Consider the following 22,916-nt stretch of genomic DNA (forward strand, 5'->3'; position numbering starts at 1 on the left):
GATCATTGGCAGCAAACTATGGAAGAAGCAGAGAGAACAAGAATGCCCAGAGCAATGAGAGATTTGTTTGTTGTCTTGCTAACAAACACTGAAATCAGCAATCCACAGCAATTATGGAACTGGTTCAAGAATGCAATGTCTGAAGCTTTCTTACAAATGGAGAGGAGAACTATCAATGATCCTAATATCATGATCGATCAGAGGCATCATGGACAAGCTCTTCTGTATTTCCAAGAGAAACTTGAGAACTTGGGCAAAACACTTGAAGAATATAACTTGCCAATGCCAAAAAAACGGTACAACTACTCAAAGTGCTGGCAATCTGGAATTATTGTGTGAACTGCAATACAACAGAGACGAACAGCAGGAATTTGTTTCACAGAAGGCGCCCCTATTGAATAATGAGCAAAGAGAAGTATATGAATATGTGTGTGACTGCTTGGAAAGGAATCTCTCTTCAATGATTTTCATTGATGCACCAAGAGGAACGGGCAAGACATTTATCATCAACTTGATCCTCACTAAAGTTAGGGGAGATGGAGGTGTGCTATTGCTGTAGCATCATCAGGTATTGCAGCAACATTGATGCCCAGTGGTAGGACAGTGCATTAAAGATTCAAAATACCCCTCAAAGTCAATGAAGATGCCCTTTGTAACATCGATAAAAACGCCAATACTGCAAATTTATTCCAAAATGCGAGGCTTATTGTCTGGGATGAGTGCCCCATGATTAGGAGGGAGAGCTTTGAAGCCGTGGACCGGACTCTTCGTGATGTATGCGGCAAGAATGAGGCCTTCGGGAGTATTTTAACCATTTGCTGTGGCGATTTCCATCAGCTTCTACCAGTTGTGAAACGTGGAAATGATGCTGATGTGGAGAATTCATGCATATAAAATCCTACTTATGGAGAAAATCAAGTCAAGTCAAGTTTTATTGTCATTTCGACCATAACTGCTGGTACAGTGCATAGTAAAAATGAGACAACGTTTTTCAGGACCATGGTTTACATGACACAGTACAAAAACTAGACTGAACTACGTAATAAAAAACACAGAGAAAGCTATACTAGACTACAGACCTACACTGGACTGCATAAAGTGCACAAAAACAGTACCGGCATTACAATAAATAATAAACGGGACAGTAGGGCAAGGTGTCAGTCCAGGCTTTGTATATTGAGGAGTCTGATAGCTTGAGGGAAGAAATTGTTATATAGTCTGGTCGTAAGAGCCCGAATGCTTCAGAGCCTTTTCCCAGACGGCAGGAGGAAGAAGAGATTGTATGACGGGTGCATGGGGTCCTTCATAATGCCGTTTCCTTTGCAGATGCAGCATATAGTGTAAATGTCCATGATGGCGGGAAGAGAGACCCCGATGTTCTTCTCAGCTGACCTCACTATCCGCTGCAGGGTCTTGCGATCCGAGATGGTGCAATTTCTGAACCAGGCAGTGATGCAGTTGCTCAGGACGCTTTCAATACAACCCCTGTAGAATGTGATGAGGATGGGGGGTGGGGGTGGGAGATTTCCTCAGCCTTCGCAAAAGGTAGAGACGCTGCTGGGCTTTCTTTGCTATGGAGCTGGTGTTGAGGGACCAGGTGAGATTCTCCATCAGGTGAACACCAACAAATTTGGTGCTCTTTACGATCTCCACCGAGGAGCCGTCGATGTTCAGCGGGGAGTGGTCGCTCCGTGCCCTCCTGAAGTCAACAACCATCTCTTTTGTTTTGCTCCCATTAAGAGACAGGTTGTTGGCTCTGCACCAGTCCGTTAGCCACTGCACCTCCTCTCTGTAAGCTGACTCGTCGTTCTTGCTGATGAGACCCACCACGGTGGTGTCATCAGCGAACTTGATGCTATGGTTCGAGCTGTGTGTTGCAGCACAGTCGTGGGTCAGCAGAGTGAACAGTAGTGGACTGAGCACACAACCCTGGGGAGCCCCCATGCTCAGTGTGATGGTGTTGGAGATGCTGCTCCTGATCTGGACTGACTGAGATCTGCCAGTCAGGAAGTCTAGGATCCAGTTGCAGAGGGAAGTATTCAGGCCCAACAGGCTCAGCTTTCCAGTCAGTTTCTGAGGGATGATTGTGTTGAATGCTGAACTAAAGTCTATGAACAGCATCCGAACGTATGTGTCTTTTTTGTCCAGGTGGGTTTGGGCCAGGTGGAGGGTGGTGGCAATGGCGTCATCTGTTGAGCGGTTGGGACGGTATGCAAACTGCAGGGGGTCCAGTGAGGGGGGCAGCAGGGTCTTGATTTGCCTCATGACGAGCCTCTCGAAACACTTCATGATGTTGGATGTAAGTGCAACGGGACGGTAGTCATTTAGGCAGGACACTGAAGACTTCTTCAGCACGGGGACAATGGTGGCGGCCTTGAAGCACGTTGGAATGGTGGCGCTGCTCAGGGAGATGTTTAAGATGTCAGTGAGAACATCTGCTAGCTGGTCTGCATATCCCAGAGGGTCTGAGCACTCTACCAGGGATGTTGTCTGGTCCAGCAGCCTTCCGTGGTTTGACCCTGCACAGGGTTCTTCTCACGTCAGCCTTGGAGAGACCACGCACCTGGTCATTAGCAGGAGGGGTCGACTTCCTCGCCGCCACGTCATTCTTCACCTCAAACTGGGCGTAGAAGTTATTCAGCGCATTTGGGAGGGAGGCATCACCTGCACAGTCAGGTGATGTTGTCTTGTAATTGGTGATGTCCTGGATGCCCTTCCACATGCGCCACGTGTCACCGCTGTCCTGGAAGTAACTGTGGATTAGCTGGGCATGTGCACGCTTTGCCCCTCTGATGGCTCGGGATGGTTTGGCCCTTGCTGTTGTTAAAGCTGCCTTGTCACCTGCTCTGAAGGAAGAGTCGCGGAACCTCAGCAGCGCACGCACCTCTGCGGTCATCCATGGCTTCTGGTTGGCACGTATAGTGATGGTCTTGGACAGAGTAACATCAATGCTTCAAGTTTCAATTAAAGAGAAACATGTGATTGAGTGAGGGAGAAGGATGATATTCTGAGTTCTTATTGGATGTTGGAGAAGACAAGATTGAGAAAAATGAAAACAATGAAATCGAATTACCTGGAGATATGATTCTGCCAGCAATAACTATGGAAGAATGCATTGATTTCATCTCCCCGACATTCAACAATCCTGAAGAATTGTTCTCAAAGAATTCTATCTTGGTTCCTCTCAATGAAATGATGTGAAAAATAGACTTCGCATGCATTAGACATTTCCCTAGAATCATGAAAGAATACTGTTCCTTCAATGCCTTAAGTGAAGGAGCTAATGCCACTCATTTTCCAACAGAATTCCTTGATTCGGTCAAACTCCCTGGATTGCCACACAAACTGGAATTGAAGAGGGAATCTCCCATCATTTCAATGAGGAACTTGGATCCAGCAAGGCTTTGCAATGGAACGCAAATGATGGTGGAAGAACTGCACGACAATCTCATCGTAGCAAAGATAAACATTGGTGCGTTCAATAATGACATAGTCATGATCCCAAGAATTACTCTCAATTTATCAGAGGGGAAGATGTCCCTCTTGAGCAGAGCCAGCTCCCGATACAGTCATGCTTTGCTATGACTATACATAAGGCACGGGCCAAACCATGGAAAATGTGTTGATTTATCTGGAGAAACCGGTCTTCCAGCATGGTCAGCTGTATGTGGCTTTAAGCCGGAGAAAAGGAAATGAAAACATCAGAGTATTCTTGAAGGGTGACAGATCAACCAGAAATGCTGTCATCAAAAGTGTCCCTCGTTAAATGAAGAGGAGCTATATTTGTCTTGCTACTCGTCTTTATTCTTTAATAAACTGAGTTCTTCTTTAATTTCCAAAGTACATCACATCAGACTGCACTACCTTTCTCTCAAAGGGTCACCCAGTTGTCTAGTGTCCTACTATAAATATTCAGATACAGTCATATTACCAGATTCCTATTGCTGTTGAAAATGACTGAAATCATTGTAGCTCCAAGCTTAATTGCAAATGTTTCCAAAACCATAAAGTGAAAATAACACTTTGAACTTCAGTAACAAGAAAATCTGAAGATGCTGGAAATCCATGCAACACACACAAAATGCTGGAGAAAGTCAGCACACCAGGCAGAATCCATAGTTCCTCCAGCATTTTGTGTGTGTTGCTTTGGAATTTCAGTACGCAGTTTGAAGATTTGTACAGTTTGCATGTGGGATCCATGGCCAGCTCACCATGGATCCCATCCATGTGCCTTCATTTGTTATTTATTTAGAGATACAGCACAGAACAGGCCTTTTCACCCCAACGAGCTGCACCACCCAGAGATCCACCTATTTTCACCCTAGCCTAATCACAAGGCAATTTACAATGATCAATTAACCTTCTAACTGGAGCACCCAGAGGTAGCCAATGTGCACACGGGAAGAACACACAATCTTTGTTACAAAGGCCACCAGAAATGAACTCCTAGTTCTGACACACCGAGCTGTAATAGCGTCACACTAATTACTACACTCCTGTAGGCCTTTAATTTCCTAGTCTAACACATGAGGGTTCTCATCAAATAGCTTATTAACGTCCATGTGGACATCTCCTGCCCTGTCTCAACCAATATGTATAGTTACCTGCATAAAGAAAAAAATCTAATGACATTGTGCAAAAGCTGAACCAAACTTACTTAACAGGCAAATGAGAAGGGTTTTCATGCACATTTTGGAGGAAGATTCAAGAGCACTGTGCAGAGTGGATTAAGAAGGGAAAAGATGGTGTACTTTGGTACAGATACTTAATTGTCAGCACCATTGATTGAAGATAAAACACTGTTCATTTTTGGTGGTGGTCATAATAAAAAATAAACCTAAAGAAATATAGCAGAGCAGATCTCATGGACACTGCAACATGAAAGTCAATTCAACAAATTTAAAATTGAATTGTTAGACACAAAAATTGATTTCCATTTTAAGATGACGCTTGAAGGAATTCAAACATGCTTTGTGAATGTGCTACAGTTGTGCCACTCACTTATCAATTAAGATTTGATTTCTTTACGCTTACCTGTGTTTTGAGTGTCCTCTCATTTAGCAATTGTTTGTCATACTGGACTTTAATATTCATTAGATTTGCATCTTCTTCTTTTAGTTTGTTAACCTCTGAAACCAAATGCAAACACACTTTAGATTCGAGCATCAGAGTATAAATTACTATCATGATTGTCATTGATCTGAAGTCTAAACTCTCTCTCTTTAGATGTAACACACCTTGAATACATTCTTCGACTTTTATTTCTGATCTCAACAAGCCAGTTCTTTACATATTTGTACAAAATACCAAGCTAACCCTACAAAACGGTGCTAATGCAGATCAACCACTAATAATATTGCATTAATGGTTGAAAATGATGTTACATAGAAACACAGAAAACCTACAGCACAATACAGGCCCTTCAGCCCACAAAGTTGTGCCAAACATGCCCCTAACCTTAGAAATTACTAGGCTTACCTGTAGCCCTCTATTTTACTAAGTTCCATGTACCGATCTAAAAGTTTCTTAAAAGACCCTATCGTATCCGCCTCCATCACCATTGCCGGCAGCCCACTCCATGCACTCACCACTCTCTGAGTAAAAAAACTTACCCGACATCTCCTCTGTACCTACTCCCCAGCACCTTAAACCTGTGTCCTCTTGTGGCAACCATTTCAGCCCTAGGAAAAAAGCCTCTGACTATCCACACAATCAATGCCTCTCATCATCTTATACACCTCTTTCAGGTCACCTCTCATCCTCTGTAGCTCCAAGGAGAAAAGGCCGAGATCACTCAACCTATTCTCATAAAGCATGCTCCCCAATTCAGGCAACATCCTTGTAAATCTCCTCTGCACCCTTTCTACGGCTTCCACATCCTTCCTGTAAGTAAGGCAACCAGAACTGAGCACTGTACTCCAAATGGGGTCTGACCAGGGTCCTATATAGCTGTAACATTACTGCTCAGCTCCTAAATTCAATTCCACGATTGATGAAGGCCAATACACCATACGCCTTCTTAACCACAGAGTCAACCTGCGCAGCTGCTTTGAGCATCCTATGTACTCAGACCCCAAGATCGCCTCTGATCCTCCACGCTGCCAAGAGTCTTACCATTAATATTATATTCTGCCACCACATTTGAAATGAAACACTGTCTTTGAAATTCTAAGATTCTTAAACTGCCCCTCTTATGACGATTTTATATGCAGCTGAACTACAGTTATTAACAATGCTGCAATTTAAAGTATATAATGTTTCAACATTTCTTTTTGCATTTCAGATCTCAACTGGAGAAAACAATAAAAAGGGTTCATCCCCTGGAACCAAATCAGCATTCGAGATCACAGTTGATCTTCTACCTCAAACACAATTCTTTTACCCCATTCCTGAAATTTTCAATTCCTCTAAATTAATGAAACATCTTAATTGATCTTTGTTTTGATTGTAATCCATAATTGAGCCTCCAGTCCTCCACAGGTATAGATTTTCAAAAATTCATAATCTTAAGAGTGAGAAAAATCTAATTTCATCCCTAAATGGACTATCCCCTCATCATGATTGTGTGTTTCAGTGCTCCCTGAAATATTGCCAATGGATCAGTGAATCAAAAGGATCAAAGAAACATAGTATGCAGAGTTGTGAACACAGATCAGCACATCATAAAAATCAGCCTCCTTTCTCTGGGCTCTGTTTACACTTCTTGGTCCTTCCAATAAGCAACCAATAAAATCTAAGACAGCAAAATGCTCAATGACAATTTCTATACCACTGCTATAAGACTATATAACAGGGTTCTTCTCCAATGAGGTAACTTGACTTCAGAATCTATGTCGTCATGGCCTTGCAACTTATTGGCTGCTTGTACTGCACTTCCCTGTAATTGTGTCATTATATTCTGCACTGTTTTTACCTTGCACTACCTCAATATACTGAAGTGATGAAATACTAAATTGAATGCAAAACCATGATTTTCACTGTACCTCGGTATTTATGACTATAATAAAAAAAACTATTTACCAGTTTTGGTTTCTTGCAAATTAAATGATGCACCTCTAACAGTAATGAACACCTCAATAATCCACAGAAATTTCAACCAAATGAACTGGTTATTGGTTTGTTATTATCACAGTACCAAGATACAGTGAAAAACTCTGTATCTTGACAAAATAAAAATACCTAATCACTTCAATGTTATTTTATATCCTCTGGATATTGCACACTTCACAATCAGCAAATTCTTACATGAAAAGTTATATAAAATTTTAAATAACAAAAAGGACTATTTTATAGTCAGACAACATTGCTCCAAGCCATTCAGTCCAATCTGTTCACAGTGCATACTTAGTTTATTCAGACCATATCCCTCAAAGCTCCACCCTCCATGTACCTGTCCAAGTGCTTCTTAAATTATTGTTCCTGCCTCAACCACTTCCTCTGGCAGCTCATTCCAATTATAGGTTACTAGCTTATTTTCATTACTGCCATGCCATAAAATTTACTTCATGCACATTATACAAGGACAATAAAAGACCTTTATCCTGCACGACCGAGTTGTATTTAATGAAGTCATTGCTATAGGCTTTTCTTTTTTCTTCAATTGTCAAATAAACAGCTCACAAAAAGCTAATTTTTGTAAATAAAGTAGTAATAAATGTCTTATTTTGAAGTTTTGCTTGCACTCACGGTCCTGAAGCTCCTTCACTTTGTTGTTAAGTTCTTCCTTTTCACTTGCAAGATTTGCTACATCAGCTGTCAGTGTTCTATTGGTCTCCTCCAGCTTAAACGTAAATTAGAATACTTAACTCAAACAATTTCTAAAATAAACAAATGCTACACAGTTAAATGCATTTTTCCATGCCAGTTGTGTAATAATCTTCTAGCACATATTCCAAATTGCCAATTCTACATTAGTCATTTCTGATCAAGTTAAACCGACCCAATTTTAATTCATCAGTAGGAAGATAGGCAATCTTATCAAATAAAAACAAATCTGAAGCACTCTGCTTTAAAATCACTCTTAAAATTAAACTGCTTTAAAATTAATTTCACTGAATAAAATGCTCTATCCCAAACTAAAAATACATTCTAATGAACAGGAATATCACTACAGTCAGCCCTCCTTATCCGCATGTTCCACACACGCGGATTCAACCAACCACGGATCAGGAAAACCCGGAAGTTCTCTCTCCAGCACTCGCTGTTTGCACGTGTACAAACTATTTTTTCTTGTCATTATTCCATAAACAATACAGTACAACAACTATTTACCTAGCATTTACGTTGTATTAGGTATTATAAGCAATCTGGAAATGACTTAAAAGTACAGGCAGTCCCTGGGTTATGAATGAATTCCGTTCCCGAGTCCGTATTTAAGTCGGATTTGAAGTCAGAACAGGTACATCCGGTATTACTTAGCGTTAGTCAAACATTTTTCTTAGTATATAGTACATATTTTACTTTCCTATGCATATAAAACACTTAAGAAACATACATATTTCAATAATTAAATCACTGTGTTGCTTAGTACTAATTGTAGCTTTCATCGGGGCAGGGCCTTTCAGATACTCCATTAAAATTGTTCCAATCGTTGACTGACTGTAGCCTAACACTTTTCCAATGACTGATGGCGTTTTACCTCTTTTCGATCGCTTTATTACTTCCACCTTACTTTCAATCGTGATTATGATGATTTTCATGAACAGAAACACTGCAGATTCAGAGCTCGACCGCTGGGTCCTAATGTCCACCTCACTGACACAGGTTAAATAAAGTCCGGGGTTCCGCTGGGTCCTAAACACCACTGCACTGAGACAGGTTAAATAAGGGACTTGAGCATCCACGTGTTTTTGGTATCCGGTGGGGGTCGTGGAAGCAATCCCCCATGGATAAGGAGGACTGACTGTATGTACAAAGAAGCCATAAGACCCATGAATTAGTTACCAGCTCCATTGAAGAGTATTTTTCCTTCACGTCATTTTAATCCAAGTGTTTATTCTATTGTCTTTTGGAGGTTGCTTTTGAATCAGCAGGAATCGCCCTTTAGGGTCCAGTCCATATCCTAACAACTCATGTGATTAAAAGAAAAACTTCTGCTTGTTTTGTTAATCAGCCTAAATCCTTCAGAAAATTGAATCATTTTCTTGTTTCTTATTTTATCCAAAGTCTTTTTTACTAAAACAATTTTATCAAATTGTCTCTTAATCTTCCCAACTGCAGAGAGAACTATGCCATCTTTTTCTGTTTTTAAAAAAAAAATGTAACTGTGTATTATCAAGAAAGCCAGATTTGTAACTGATTCTGCAACACAGCTATATTTTGTGCATTGTTTAGTGGCTATATTTTGAATCACTTTGTTCTTTATAATATTCAAGCTGTTGGTGGACTACGTGATAAATAACATTTATGAATCACAAAGGCTTCAAAATGACATAGTGTTAAATGGAAAATTTGATCTGTATCAAGTCCTCAGAATATTCAATAGTCTTACAATGTTTTTAAGTCTTCTCCAAAATCACAATTTCCTTTTCAAGCTTGCCATGGATCTCCATGTTGCTGGGAACTCCTCTGTTTTCTTTCCTGTGCACATGATCTTTCTCACACCCAACTTCTTTGTAACCCACTCTGATGCTAACCCTGAGTTCCCCACTGAAATTTCTGTGTGCTTCACTGCTGTCTTCCCAGATTTCTGATCTCCTAGGTCCTCTACTGCACTCCTGTTTGAACTCTACTTTGGGCTCCAGTATACCCAATCCCACATCATACCCACACTGCCAACACTGATGTTTTTTTCACTTTCACTAATCGCACTTCCATATCCACAACTTGTCTCAATGCCAAATGACTAGCAAGCCATTTAAACCCAGCTAGCTGCCGCCTGAAAATTATTTTAAAAGTGATCATTTGGTTCTAGCATTAGCTTTGAAAGGATGTGAGCAAACTTAGCTTTTCAAATTTCCTGACAACTGGACCTTCACCAAACCTATTCTATTCCACTATCTCTTCCAACCACTTCCACGTAAAGTTGGCAAATAAATTCCCACCTCAATTTTAGAGATTATGAACAATGCATATGATGTACTTAATTTCTTATTAAATGTAGGATGGACTGAGGTGTTCTGGGCAAAAATAAAACACTTTAGTGTCACCAGATATTATAATTAATTCCATACAATAGCTTTAGATAAAGTGACTCACAGATGCAATAGTAGCATCCTTCTCCACCAGTTCCTGCTTGTGCCTTGCCATCATCTCTTTAATTTCAAGCTCCTTCATAATTTTTTCTTTCTCTAAATCAGAATATTGTTCCTCTGCAATTGAGCGTGCAAGCTGTTCAGAATCTGCTTTCGTTAGTGTGATCTCAAGCTGTGCTGCCAAAGAATCTCTGTCGAGAAGCAAACAAGAAACAACACAACAGCATAATTAGATTTGAAATTTAGGATTTGATTCATGAAACCCCATTCTGAAACAAAACTAATAAATTATTTTAAATCTAGCCAACCACTACTTCGATAAGCAATCTTTTTATCATTTTCCCACAAAACTTCAGATGCAGTTCATAGTAACATTTTATTTCCCGGTTATTTTTCTTCCAAGCATTTTTTTTGCAACTACATAGCAAACATTACCCAGAAATTTAAAGCTTTGATTTGAACTTTTCCTATTCGAAGTTGGTAAATAATATGCCAGATCTCACTGGAAATGATCACTGAATTTAGCGCTTTAATTGACTTCAAGCTGTATAATAAAGAACCATCTTGAGTTTTTTTTTTAAAACAATTCCACTGTCAACTGCCAATACACTCTATGGCTGAACTCCACATAATAAGGTGATGGGTCGCTGGACATGAAGATTCCCCAGCATTTATATTGGATCTCCTAAAATTCTATGGGGATCTGAAGGCTGTCAATATCAAGCAAAGTGAAGTTTTCCTCCCTCAAAAAATTGGATTTCCGTTTTTATATTTGAGAAAGCAGAGGGGCTGGATTTTGCCTGCTGTCAAGGCTTTAACAACTGCTCAGAGACAGTGTGCCTTAGAAGTCTCTATATCCCTGGACTCTGGGATGCTTTACGGTCACAAGGCAAGCCCTACACATTTGTTAAAAATATCTCCACATAGTGAGGAAAGCCAGGATATTAAAATTCTACTTCTCCAAATGGAGAATTAGAATTATATAATTTAGATTGCATTTTAAGTAAAATATGCAAGATTGTGCATTTGTTTAACTGAGTTAAATTCCCACCTCTCATCCTGCAGCTCCTGCATTTTTTGTTGCAAATCCTTACAAAGTTTGCTTTTCTCTTCACATTCTTCCTTCAGCTCCCTTACTTGAGTCTTGTACAAAGTCTGCAGAATTTAAAAACAATAATACTTAAAGGTTTAAAATAAACTAAAACAAAACTGTAGAGATAGAGAGCCATACTTCATGGAAACAAGACTTCTACCGAACTTGTCCATGTTGACCAAGATGTCTCATCCAAGTTAGACCCATTTGCCAATAACCTTCTAAACCCTTCCATTCAATGTACCTGTTCAATTGCGTTTTCAAAGTTGTTTAAACTGCCTCAGCCACTTCTTCTGGTTGCTCATTCCACACAGATACCATACTTTGTATTAAAAATAGTCGCGCTGGGAAGTACATCATGTATATTCACTCAATTTATGCAATTTTATACACCTCTATAAGATCACCTCTCAGTCTCCTATGCTCTAAGGAATGAAGCCCTAAGATCAAGTCCTGGATCTATCAGTTGCCTAAAGCAATGGCTGAACATATCATCTCTTCTTCCTTTCAGCTTAAATCAATGCACCCGTTCTTTTACGTAGTCAAGTTAGGAAAATGGTTTTCTCAATTGCACCTATCCATTTATTGTAACTATTTTTAATGTTAAAACATAAAAATTATTTAAAATTTCTATTGAAAAGATGAGTCGAATTTCATCACACCAAATTTTCTTCACTTTAAAGTTAAAAATGCAATACATACTGAAAAATACTGCTCTGCCTCCAACTGGTCCTGAAGTTCTTTCATTTGACCATCAGCATCCTGGCGCTCTCTGTAATTGTGGATATAATTAAAAGCAAAATTACAATTTGAAGAACAGAAAAAGAAACATACACTTGAGATTTAGGTTTCTGTTATCTTTTAAACTTTGGTTGACACTTTCGAAGAAACTTGTACCCAAACCACAAATGGATACATTTTCAGTGTTTTAAGGAGCACAAACCCAAACCAGCCTTTAATAAAAATTACAACTTAACCACAGGTTCAATGCAAAGAAAGTAGCTTCAAAGGAAGCCAAACTGAAGAATTGCCTTACTTTAAAAACCCTTATTCCTGCCAGTAAACAATATCTAAATTCAATTACGGTATAAGCACTGAGTATTTGAAGATACGGCACATGAAAGCTGGCATCTCAATTAAAATTTGGTTACCTAAACCCTTTTTTAGATGCACAGCATTCAAGTACAACCCCACAGCTTGAAAGATTTTTAACTAGTTGTGATTGTGATCGGGTGTATGTTTATTGGAGGTTGGAAGGTCAGGAGAAATAAGAGTATTTTTCTTTGAAAAATGTTATCCATGACTAAAGGAAGCCCATTGAAAACCTTCCTTTACCTGCTAGGCAATTTTAACTGCCCTTTTCTTTAAGCCAGACCAGATAGTCCTCAATCTGCAAATATAAAAGACACCTAAGCACCAAAAAACTTGAGGTAACAAGGAAATGATTGGCAGTATTTTTGTATATCAAGGTTAAAACTGTTTAAAGCTTTATATCTGCAGAAGATAAACTAATATTCTTGGTCGCCTATTCAATCTTGCAAGCAGAGGACTGTTTATGAGTTTTTAAAAAAATGGACATATGGTTTTTAAACCTTACAAACACTCTGATGTTTAAAAGTTCCCAAACTAATTGCAAGATAAAACATGTCACAATTATAACTTAAACACAAGAAGCTACCTCAAGTATTTCAGTACTATCTGAATTATGTTGGAGAATAAAAATATATAGGAAATACATCCAGGCCTGCCATCACCTTCTAAATATTTATAGGAAGTTTTATGGTATTTCTTTGGTTCCAACTGACTGTTCGGGAAGACCTCACAGTGGATAAAAAAAATAAAGTTAAGACAATACTTCTCATTTGGATTTAAATTAGAGATAAATGGTTTAAAATAATCTTATTTTGAGAAAGAATTTCTTGCTTGATACTCAGTGGAAGCTTGCCAAAATGCCTAAGAAACATCTTGGAGATAAAACTCAACAGACAAATACAAACACAGCCATACTTTCAACAAGTGTCTCTAAAATAAAGCAGCTGCCCACCTTGCAGTATATTTCTAGTTTATCCACAGTATTTGACTTGAGTAGTAGCATATCTTTAGATGAGATTAGATTAAACTTTATTGTCATTGTGCTGAGTACAGATACTAAGCCAATGAAATGCAGTTAGCATCTAACCAGAAATGCAAAGAATATTTGTGTTATTTTACAAAATAACTGCAAATAAAAGGTAGGTGCTGCAGCACACAAATATAAAAGTACTGAGACAGTACAATACGGGTGCAATACTGCTTAGCGCTGTGATGTGAGGTTCATCAGGGTCACAGCCTCAGGGAAGAAGCTCTTCCTGTGCCTGCTGGTGCGAGAGCGGAGGCTCCTGTAGCACCTACCGGATGGGAGGAGAGTAAAAAGTCCATGGTTAGGGTGAGATGCATCCTTGATAATGCTTTTCGCCCTGCCCAGGCAGCATTTATGGTAGATGTTCTCAATGGTGGACAATTGGGTGCTGATAATCCGCTGGGCAGTTTTCACCACACACTGGAGTGCTTTGCAGTCCGATACGGAACACCTGCCGTACCACACTGAGATGCAGTTGGTTTGTATGTGCTCAATGGTACAGCCGTAAAAGTCCGTCAGTATCCTGGGACAGAGGTGAGCTTTCTTGATGCTCCGCAGGAAATAAAGGTGCTGTTGTGCCTTTTTGATCAGGATGGAAGAGTTTATGAACCAGGTGAGATCCTTGGAAATGTGGCACCAAGGAATTTGAAGCTTATTTGTGTCAGCACTGATCTATGAAAGGTGCAGCAGACTAGCCCATCTATATATTATTTCACTTTTCCAACCTTTCATACAAAAGTGACAATGTGGATCAGACAGTACAAGGACAGAATGCCAAACTCAGTGTAATTGGATACAACTGGCAATACTTCAGATAGTTTATCTGCATCTTGACTTTTCAATCCACTTTGCCCAAATCAAATCTGCAAAGCAGGGTGCTCCAAATTCGCTACATTGTTAAGTTCCTAAAGTTCGCTACTGCGTGGATCTTAATGGCTAATAATGCAGAGAAAGAAAAACTTACTTTCGCAGTTCTCCTATCTGTTTTTCCAGACTCAGTTTAGTCTCCATCAAGTGATTTATCTCCTGCTTCAGCTGTTTCTCTGACATTTTCAGAGAATTTACTTGTTGTGTCTGCACCTTCAAGTCATTCTGAGTTAAACTACGTTTTTGAGTCTCCTGTTCTATCTTCAATGACAAGTTTTTGACCTGAAAATGAAACACAAAGAACCAACATTTAAGTTTTTCACTGCTCCTGAACTATGCATTGGCTAATTTATCCATTGTTCAGCACATCACACCAATAAACCACATGTCAAAAATCAAATAATCTCAATTTATACAGTATGTACAAAGTTATTGTTGGAATGTTTCAATTTGGCATGATTGCAGTACAGATGCAAACACAATAAAACAAATCTTAGCCTAGCATCTGTGGTGCTACTCACCTCCTCAGTTAACTTTTCTTTTTGACTCAACAATTCTTCTATTTTTTGCTGTGCTTGCTTAATATCACAGTCATACATTGAACACTGTTTTTCAGCTTCTAGAAGACGATTTTCAACTTTCTGTTTTGAACTTCTCTCTTCCAGCAGTTTCTTTTCCATTTCTGATAAAGTACAGTTACAAAGGAAACTATTAGTACCATTAAATACAGATATATCCCATGAAACACTAGGAATTGCAACAAAAAAAGGAAATACCCCAGAAAGAGTTCCCAGGTCCTAACAAATCTATTCTAAAGTGCTATTGGGTGGGTGATGGAGGTAAGGGTCGATAGAAGGTTGTTGGTGCAGTATTACAGAAAGAAAATTGAAAATCAAGTCATTTTATATTGATTAGAAACTGGAATGAGGAGAAAGAATCTGGAAGCAAAATTTTGGTTTCTTTCCGGACAGGAACTTATATACAAAAAATGTATGGGAAGAATTTCTTAAAGCTCCAAAGTGCAGACACAATGTTTCAATTAACAATTTTTCAACTAGTTAACAAATTAACTAATTTAAAAAAATTAAATTAAATTTAAAAAATTAACAAAGTAAACTAGTTAGTTAACTAGTTACTAAAACAAGTGTATGGGACATTGGAAAAAATGTTGAATTTCCCCATGGGGATGAATAAAGTATCTATCTATCTATCTATTTGTTATACAAATCCCAAGCTAAAGACTATGAAATATTTAAGTTCACTCAAATCTAAAGGCAAGCTGTGGAATAGGCCGAGCCAGTTGGGACAAACTATAAGTATTTTTCAATCTATGATAAAGGCAGTATCCAGAGAGGGCTCTTTCTCAAGGCACTGATAAAAGAGATCTGTTCTGGATGTCTATATTCCTAACAAAGTTGCTCTTGTCATTAGAGATGTGCTCCCACTGTAAATACGTAATTCTACAGCTATATATTTGCATGCAGAAAGTCGAAGTAAACTGTATTTGGGACTATTGAAACTATTTACTCATTTGCTGTTCTGTTTGTACAAAGTGTACAAAGTTTGTACAGTGTACAAAGCTTCAGTGTACTTTTGAGATTCTATCGAGTTTCTCTCATCAGTGCGTCTTCTACCAGGTCTTCTCTGGAATGCCTTGCGATCACATTGAATCATCTTTTGCACATACAGATCCATTCCCTGAGTGGATCTCACTCATGAAAGCAATATACAGTATTAAAATTATATTAAAAATTGTATCTTTGCACATATCATCCTTGCTTTGTGCAAGAGATTAGCATTTACAGCAGAAGTCCCTCATTATGTTTTCCCAAGTTAAAATTTTGAAAAATAAATAAGGCTTCTACTGTTTAGTTTGGGGAGGAGATGGGATGCTGAGAGAAAGTGGAGGAGGAGGGGCTCAAATGAGAGACCAATTCTACAAGTACACAGCACCATATGTATCTTTGTCAGTCAATTTTGTCACATAATTTTAAAAGCTATACCTGGAGAATTACATAACTAAGGTTGTGGATAGGGCTTTAAACTAAATAGCAGGGAAATGGGTCCAACAGACTGGAGAAGTATGGATAAAGTAAAAGCAAAAGTTAAAAAAGAAAAGTAAAGGTGAAGTGCAAAAGAGTCAAGTACACATAAGAAAGATTACTAAAATTTTAACAACACAATGAATAAGGGCACTTCATCTGAACTCCTGTAGTATTCACAACAAAGTCAGTGAACTTGTGGCACAATTCAGTATAGAGATATGATTTAATGGCCATTACAGAAACATGGTTGCAGAGTGGAGAGAATTGAGAATTGAATATCCAGGGATATCAGGTAATACAGAAGTTTAGGCAGGAAGGTAAGGGAGGTGGGATAGCGCTCTTAATTAAGGATGTGATCAGGGCAATACCGAGAGACGATATAAGATCTAAGGAGCAGAATGTTGAATCCATCTGGGTAGAGATTAGGCATAGTAAAGGGGAAAAAAGAATATCACTGGTGGGAGTTGTCTACAGGCCGCCAAATAATATCATTATAGTGGCACAGGCAATAAATTGAGAAATAGCTGAGGCATGTCAGAATAAAACAGCAGTTATCGTGGGGGACTTTAACTTGCACATAGACTGGATGGATCAAGTTGGTCAAGGCAATCTTGAGGAGGACTTCATAGAATGCATATATGATAGCTTTCTTGAACAGTATGTTACTGAACCTACAAGGGAATGTGCTATCTTAGACCTGGTCCTGTGCAATGAAACAGGTAAAATTAGCGATCTTGTAGGTAGGGATCCTCTTGGAAAGAGTAATCACAGTATGCTGGAGTTTCTTATGCAAATGGAGAAGCAATAGTTCAATCTATAACCAATGCATTGTGCCTAAACAAGGGTAGACTACAATGGAATCAGGGAGGAATTGGACAGGGTAGATTGAGAACATAGGTTACATGGTGGGACAGTTCAGAAACAGTGGAAGACTTTCAAAGAGATTTTTCACGGTGGTCAACAAAATTATATTCCAGTTAAAAGCAAGGACGGTAAGGGTGGAGAGAGCCAGCCATGGATAACTAAAGAAATAAAGGAAGATATCAAACTAAAAACTTGTGCGTACACAGTTGCCAAGTGTAGTGGGAAACTGGAAGAGTGGGAAAACTTTAAAAAGCAGCAAAGAATCACTAAGCGAGCAATAAAGAAAGGGAAGATAAATAATGAATATGAACTAGAACAAAATATAAAACCAGATAGTAAAAGTTTTTATAATTATATGAAGCAGAAAATGGTGGCCAAAGTGAACTAGGTCCCTTGGAGGAGGAGAAGAGGGAATGAAGAAATAGGCCAGGCTTTGAATGACTATTTTCTGTCGGTTTTCACAGTGGAGGACACATCCAACATGCCAAACAGAGATGATATGGATGCAATGGGAGGTGAGGACCTCGATACAATAGCTATCACTAAAAAGGTAGTGATGAGCAAACTTGTGGGCCTGAAGGTAGACAAGTCCCCTGGCCCTGATGGAATGCATCCCAGGCTACTCAAAGAAATGGCAGATGTTATAGTTGAGGCTTTGGTGATAATTTACCAAAATTCTGTGGATTCTGAGCAGGTCCCTGCAGATTGGAAAACGGTGAATGTCATACCACTGTTCCAAGAAAGTATGCAGGCAAAAGGCAGGCAACTATAGGCCAGTTAGTTTAACAGCTGTAGTTGGGAAAATGCTTGAAACTTTCATTTAACAAGAAATAGCCAGGCATTTGGAAAGAAATGGATCCATCAGGCAGACACAGCATGGATTCAGCAAAGGCAGGTCCTGTTTGACAAACTTACTAGAGTTCTTTGAGGAGATAACAAGCACAGTGGATAAAGGAGAACAGATGGATGTTATTTGTGGAATGCACTGTCTGAGTCAGTGGTAGAGGCAGATACACTAGTGAAATTTAAGAGACAACTAGACAGGTATATGGAGGAATTTAAGGTGGGGGGTTATATGGGAGGCAGGGTTTAAGGGTCGGCACAACATTGTGGGCCGAAGGGCCTGTACTGTGCTGTATTGTTCTATGTTCTACTTGCTTGGATTTCCAGAAGGCGTTCGATAAGGTGCCACATAAAAGCCTTATCCATAAGATAAGGATGCACAGAATTGGGGGTGATGTATGAGAATGGATAGAGAATTGGTTAATTAATAGAAAGCAAAGAGTTGGGATACATGGGAGTTTCTCTGGTTGGCAATTAGTGGTGAGCAGTATGCCACGGGTTGGTGCTGGGCCTGCAACTTTTCACAATATACATTAACAATCTGGAAGAGAGAACTGAGTGTAGTGTACCTATGACCATAAATTGAGTGGAAAAGCAAATTATGCAGAGGACTGTGGAGTCTGTAGAGAGTTAGATATAGATAGTTTAAATGAATGGACAAGAGTCTGGTAGATGGAGTACCATGTTGGCAAATGTGAATTCATCCACTTTGGAAGGAAAAATGGAAGATCAGATTATTATTTAAATGATAAAAGATTGCAGCATGCTGCTGTGTAGAAGGACGTGGGAGTACTTGTGCATGGATCACAAAAGGTTGGTTTGCAGGTGTAGCAGGCCATCAAGAAGGTAAATGGAATGCTGGCCTTCACTGCTATAGGGATTGGACTTAAGCGCAGGGAGGCCGTCCTGCAACTGTGTGGGTCACTAACGAGGCCACATCTGGAGTAATGCATTCCGCTCTGTTCTCCTTACCTGAGGAAGGATATACTGACTTAGGAAGTGGTGCAGAGGAGGTTCACCCCAGGTTGATAAGGGGGTTAGACTATAAGGAGAATGAGTCACCTGGGACTGTATTTGCTGGAATTCAGAAGGATGAGAGGAGATCTTATAAAAGCATCTGAAGTTATGAAAGGGAGATAAGATAGAGGCAGGGAAGTTATTTCCACTAGTAAGTGAGACTAGGACTAGGGGGCACAGCCTCAAGATTAGGGGGAGTAAATTTAGAATGGAGGTGAGGAGGAACAGCTTTTCCAAAAGAGTGGTGAATCTGTGGAATTCTCTGCCTAATGAAGCAGTGGAGGCTACCTCAATAAATATATTTAAGACAAGGTTGGATAGATTTTTGAATAGTAGGGAAATTAAGGGTTATAGGGAAAAGGCAAGTAGGTGGAGATGAGTCCACGGTCAGATCAGCCATGGTCTTATAAAGTGGCAGAAGAGGCTCAATAGGCCAGATGGTCTACTCCTCCTGTAAACCATCAGTTGTTTATTGGGCTTGAAAGCACAATATCCAAAAATGTTACATGATCACAAAACATTCACAAAGAATAAACAATTTCAAGGTAGAAAGGGAGACAAATTGGGAGTAACTCAAAGTACGAAATCAGCCAAGGAAATACACATCGTATCAGAAGGACAAAGGTTGTGTTGTCTGCCTGGTGCCCAGGATCGAACACCTCATATGACCTGCAGAAAAAGTTGGAGTGGGAGGCGAAAGATCCAGTTGTCATTGTCCATGTGGTACCAATGATGTAGGAAGAAAAAGTAAACAGGTTCTGCTGAGGGAATTTGAGCAGCTAGGGACTAAATTAAAACACCAGAACCAAAAAGGTAATGAACACCAGACCATTACCTGAGCCATGTGCAAACTGGCTTAAGGTTAATAAAATCAGAGAGTAATTTTATTAATGTATAGCTCAAAGTTTGGTGTGGAAGAAGTGGGTTTGAATTTGTGGGACAATGACATCAGTATTAGGGAAGGTAGGAGCAATTATGATGGGCCAAGCTTGATCTGAACGATGTTGGGGCCAGGATCCTGGTGAATCAAATAACCAGGGCTGTGAATACACTTTAAACTGATTACTGGTGTGGGTGGGTGGGGTTCAACAGCTTGGAAAAGTATGGAACTGAGTACAGGAGTAGTTACTGTAACCTCCAATAAAAAAAAGACAAAAAATTTAGAAAGGGTTAAGGATTTAACTTCAAGCAACATGGAGACAAAATTGAAAAGAACAGGAGTGAGTACAGGGCTGAAGGTGTTATATTTGAATGCAGGTAGTATATGAAATAAGGTAGGTAATCTTGCAACACAGTTAGAAACTGGCAGGAATGGCATTATGGGCTTCACAGAGTTGTGTTGAAAGAAGATCACAGCTAGGAACTTAACATCCAAGCATAAACATTGGATCAAAAAGGTAGGCAGGTGAGATAGAGAGTGTGAGTTGGGTTTGTTAACAATACAATGAAATCAAATCCTTAGAAAGAAATGACATATGATCAAAAGATAAAGACTCTTTGTGAATAGAGTTAAGAAACTTCAAGGTTAAAAAGATGCTGGTGGGAGTTACTTACAGACCCTCTGAACAGTAGTCAGGATGTGAGATGCATATTGCAACAGAAGACAGAAAAATCATGTAGAAAGATAATGTTTAGATGGTCATGGGAGATTTCAATATGCAAGTAGACTGGGGAAATTAGGATGGTGCTAGTTCCCAAGAAAGAAAATTTGTAGAATGCCTACCAGATGGCTTTTCTGAGTAGTTTATGGTTGAGTTCTCTAGGAAAGGGGAATTCTGGATTTGATGCTATGTAATGAAATAGATTTGATTATTAGGGAGCTTAAGGTAGAGGAACCCTTAGGAGATTGTATTCATAACATGAGAATATTCACTTGCAGTTTGAGAGGGAGAAGCTAAAATCAGTATCACGGTTGAGTATGAGGTATAAGAGAGATCTGCCCAAAGTTGATTGCAAAGGGACAGTAGCACGGCTCACAGTACAGCAGCAATGGATGGAGTTTCTTGAAGTAATTTGGAAGTGCAGGATCAGTTAATCCGAAAGAGGCAACATTCTGAAGGGAGGATGAGGCAACTGTGGCTAATGAGGGAAGTCAAGCACAGCAAAAAGCAAGAGAGAGGACGTACAGTAGAGCTAAAAGGTGGGAAGATAGAGGATTGGGAAGCTTTTACAAACCAACAGAAGGCAACTAAAAAGCCATAAGGAGAAAAACAAAATTAAATATGAAGGTAAGCAGGCCAAAAATATACAAGAGGATACCAAAATATTTTTCAGATACAAGAGTGGATCATCAGACCACTGACGAGGCTGTAACGTGGAACAAAGAAATGGGGGACAAAATAAGTATATTTTATGTCTGTCTTCACTGTGGAAGATGCCAGCAACATCTCAAAAATTTGAGCGTCTGGGGACAGAATTGTTTCCTCAAGGTCAAATGATTTCCTATCGCAAAAACCTACCCTTCATGGCTTCCGATTTTGCTTCTTCTATGGACTCATAGATTTTATTTTTGTCTGCTAACCGTGCCTTTGTAGCTTTGTGCTCAGCTTCTTCCTGCTCTAGATGCTGCTGCAACACTTTTTGTTTGTATGTCATGTCTATTTCCATGTTATTTTTTTCCTGTAAACAAATCAACACAAGAAATTAGACAAGCTACAAACATCTTCAACAGCAAAATTCCTTTCTCTGAACACAAATTTTTTATATCTTGATTTTTAGTGTTTCATTTGAGTAATGGAATTGTTCCATTTAAAAATATTTCAGATACAATACTACAGTGATAAGAGCAACAGCATACATGTGCATTGTTTACTGCAAAAGTCATATAATAATCTACATTAAAAATGCTATACATATGTACATGATTTCTGGCAAGTCAATACCCAATGTGCCAGAAAGGCATCTCACCCGTACTACTGAAGTACTCCTAAACCACTCCTGAACCTTGAGGCACAAATTGGTCAGAAAACATTACTTAATGAAAGGGAGAGAATGCATTTGATAAAACCTCAATTAGTGACATTAAGTTTCTGACAAGAAAATAAAAGCTGCCCCACCTTTTCTAAGTCTGTTAGTTTATCTTGTAGTTGTCTCTTTTCCATCTCGGTTTTGGACAATATGCTCTTAGTGTTTTTCAGCTCATCTCCAATTGATGAAATCCGCCCTGCAAAAAACTTTTGTTAGTTGAGCTTAAATAAACCATTGATGCATCAACTTGAAAAACAAAAACAGGAAAAATACATTTTTCCAAATGAAATTCTTAATTCAATTACATTAAAGAGGAAGCAATTTAATTTGCATGTAGTCATAATGGTTTCTTAAGGTTGTTAATAACCAGGGCTAGTAATGGTGACAAGCTCCCACTACCTATTAAATGCTCCCAATGGCATGCACCTAAATAGCTTCTGACAACCAAGTCCAGCTCCTGAGCTACCAAGCCCGGCAGAACCGTTTCTACTGACAGGAGAAGGGGTAAAGGTCGGTTACTGGTGCCTTAAAACCAGTTGCTTCAGACAGGTAGGGCCCGTCAGTCATGGCTGGCAGCTCATCTAGGATAAGGAAAGCTCTGATCTCAAACCTTTGTGGCTATACCAATTCTTGGGGAAGACTTCAGGAGTAAATCCTGAGGGAAAAATCAAGAGCTGGAGTCCCTAAGGCAGTCCTACATTGTGTTCAATGCTGACTGGCAATTCTTGCGATGCTGCTGGTACCAAACTGTATCGGTCTTCGTCATTCCTTTTGGTTCTTCAGATATGTGGGAAGGGGAGCTTGCTACAGAGGCAACAGCTTGCTCTCCATTTGGTACTGCCCAGGCTCGTATATCTAGACAGTTAGGACACAATATCCATGGTCAACTCTGACTGACAGAGACCTCA

The 22,916-nt window shown here is 39.4% G+C and overlaps 1 protein-coding gene across 4 annotated transcripts in view; it reads right to left on the reverse strand.

Moving 5' to 3' along the window:
* The window catches only part of LOC140733505 (rho-associated protein kinase 2-like), a 227,023-nt gene that overhangs the window by 31,749 nt on the left and 172,358 nt on the right, over positions 1-22,916 (reverse strand). For all 4 annotated transcript variants that reach the window (XM_073056925.1, XM_073056922.1, XM_073056926.1 and 1 more), the window contains exons 16-24: positions 22,098-22,204; positions 21,501-21,660; positions 14,794-14,954; positions 14,370-14,554; positions 11,989-12,058; positions 11,245-11,348; positions 10,198-10,384; positions 7,687-7,780; positions 5,035-5,129 (exon numbers count right to left, since the gene is read on the reverse strand). In XM_073056925.1, the coding sequence (XP_072913026.1) occupies positions 5,035-5,129; positions 7,687-7,780; positions 10,198-10,384; positions 11,245-11,348; positions 11,989-12,058; positions 14,370-14,554; positions 14,794-14,954; positions 21,501-21,660; positions 22,098-22,204 (1,163 nt within the window). The remainder of the gene's footprint in view (positions 1-5,034; positions 5,130-7,686; positions 7,781-10,197; positions 10,385-11,244; positions 11,349-11,988; positions 12,059-14,369; positions 14,555-14,793; positions 14,955-21,500; positions 21,661-22,097; positions 22,205-22,916) is intronic.

Source organism: Hemitrygon akajei, chromosome 9, assembly GCF_048418815.1.
Source record: "Hemitrygon akajei chromosome 9, sHemAka1.3, whole genome shotgun sequence".
In the NCBI taxonomy this organism is placed as follows: domain Eukaryota; kingdom Metazoa; phylum Chordata; class Chondrichthyes; order Myliobatiformes; family Dasyatidae; genus Hemitrygon; species Hemitrygon akajei.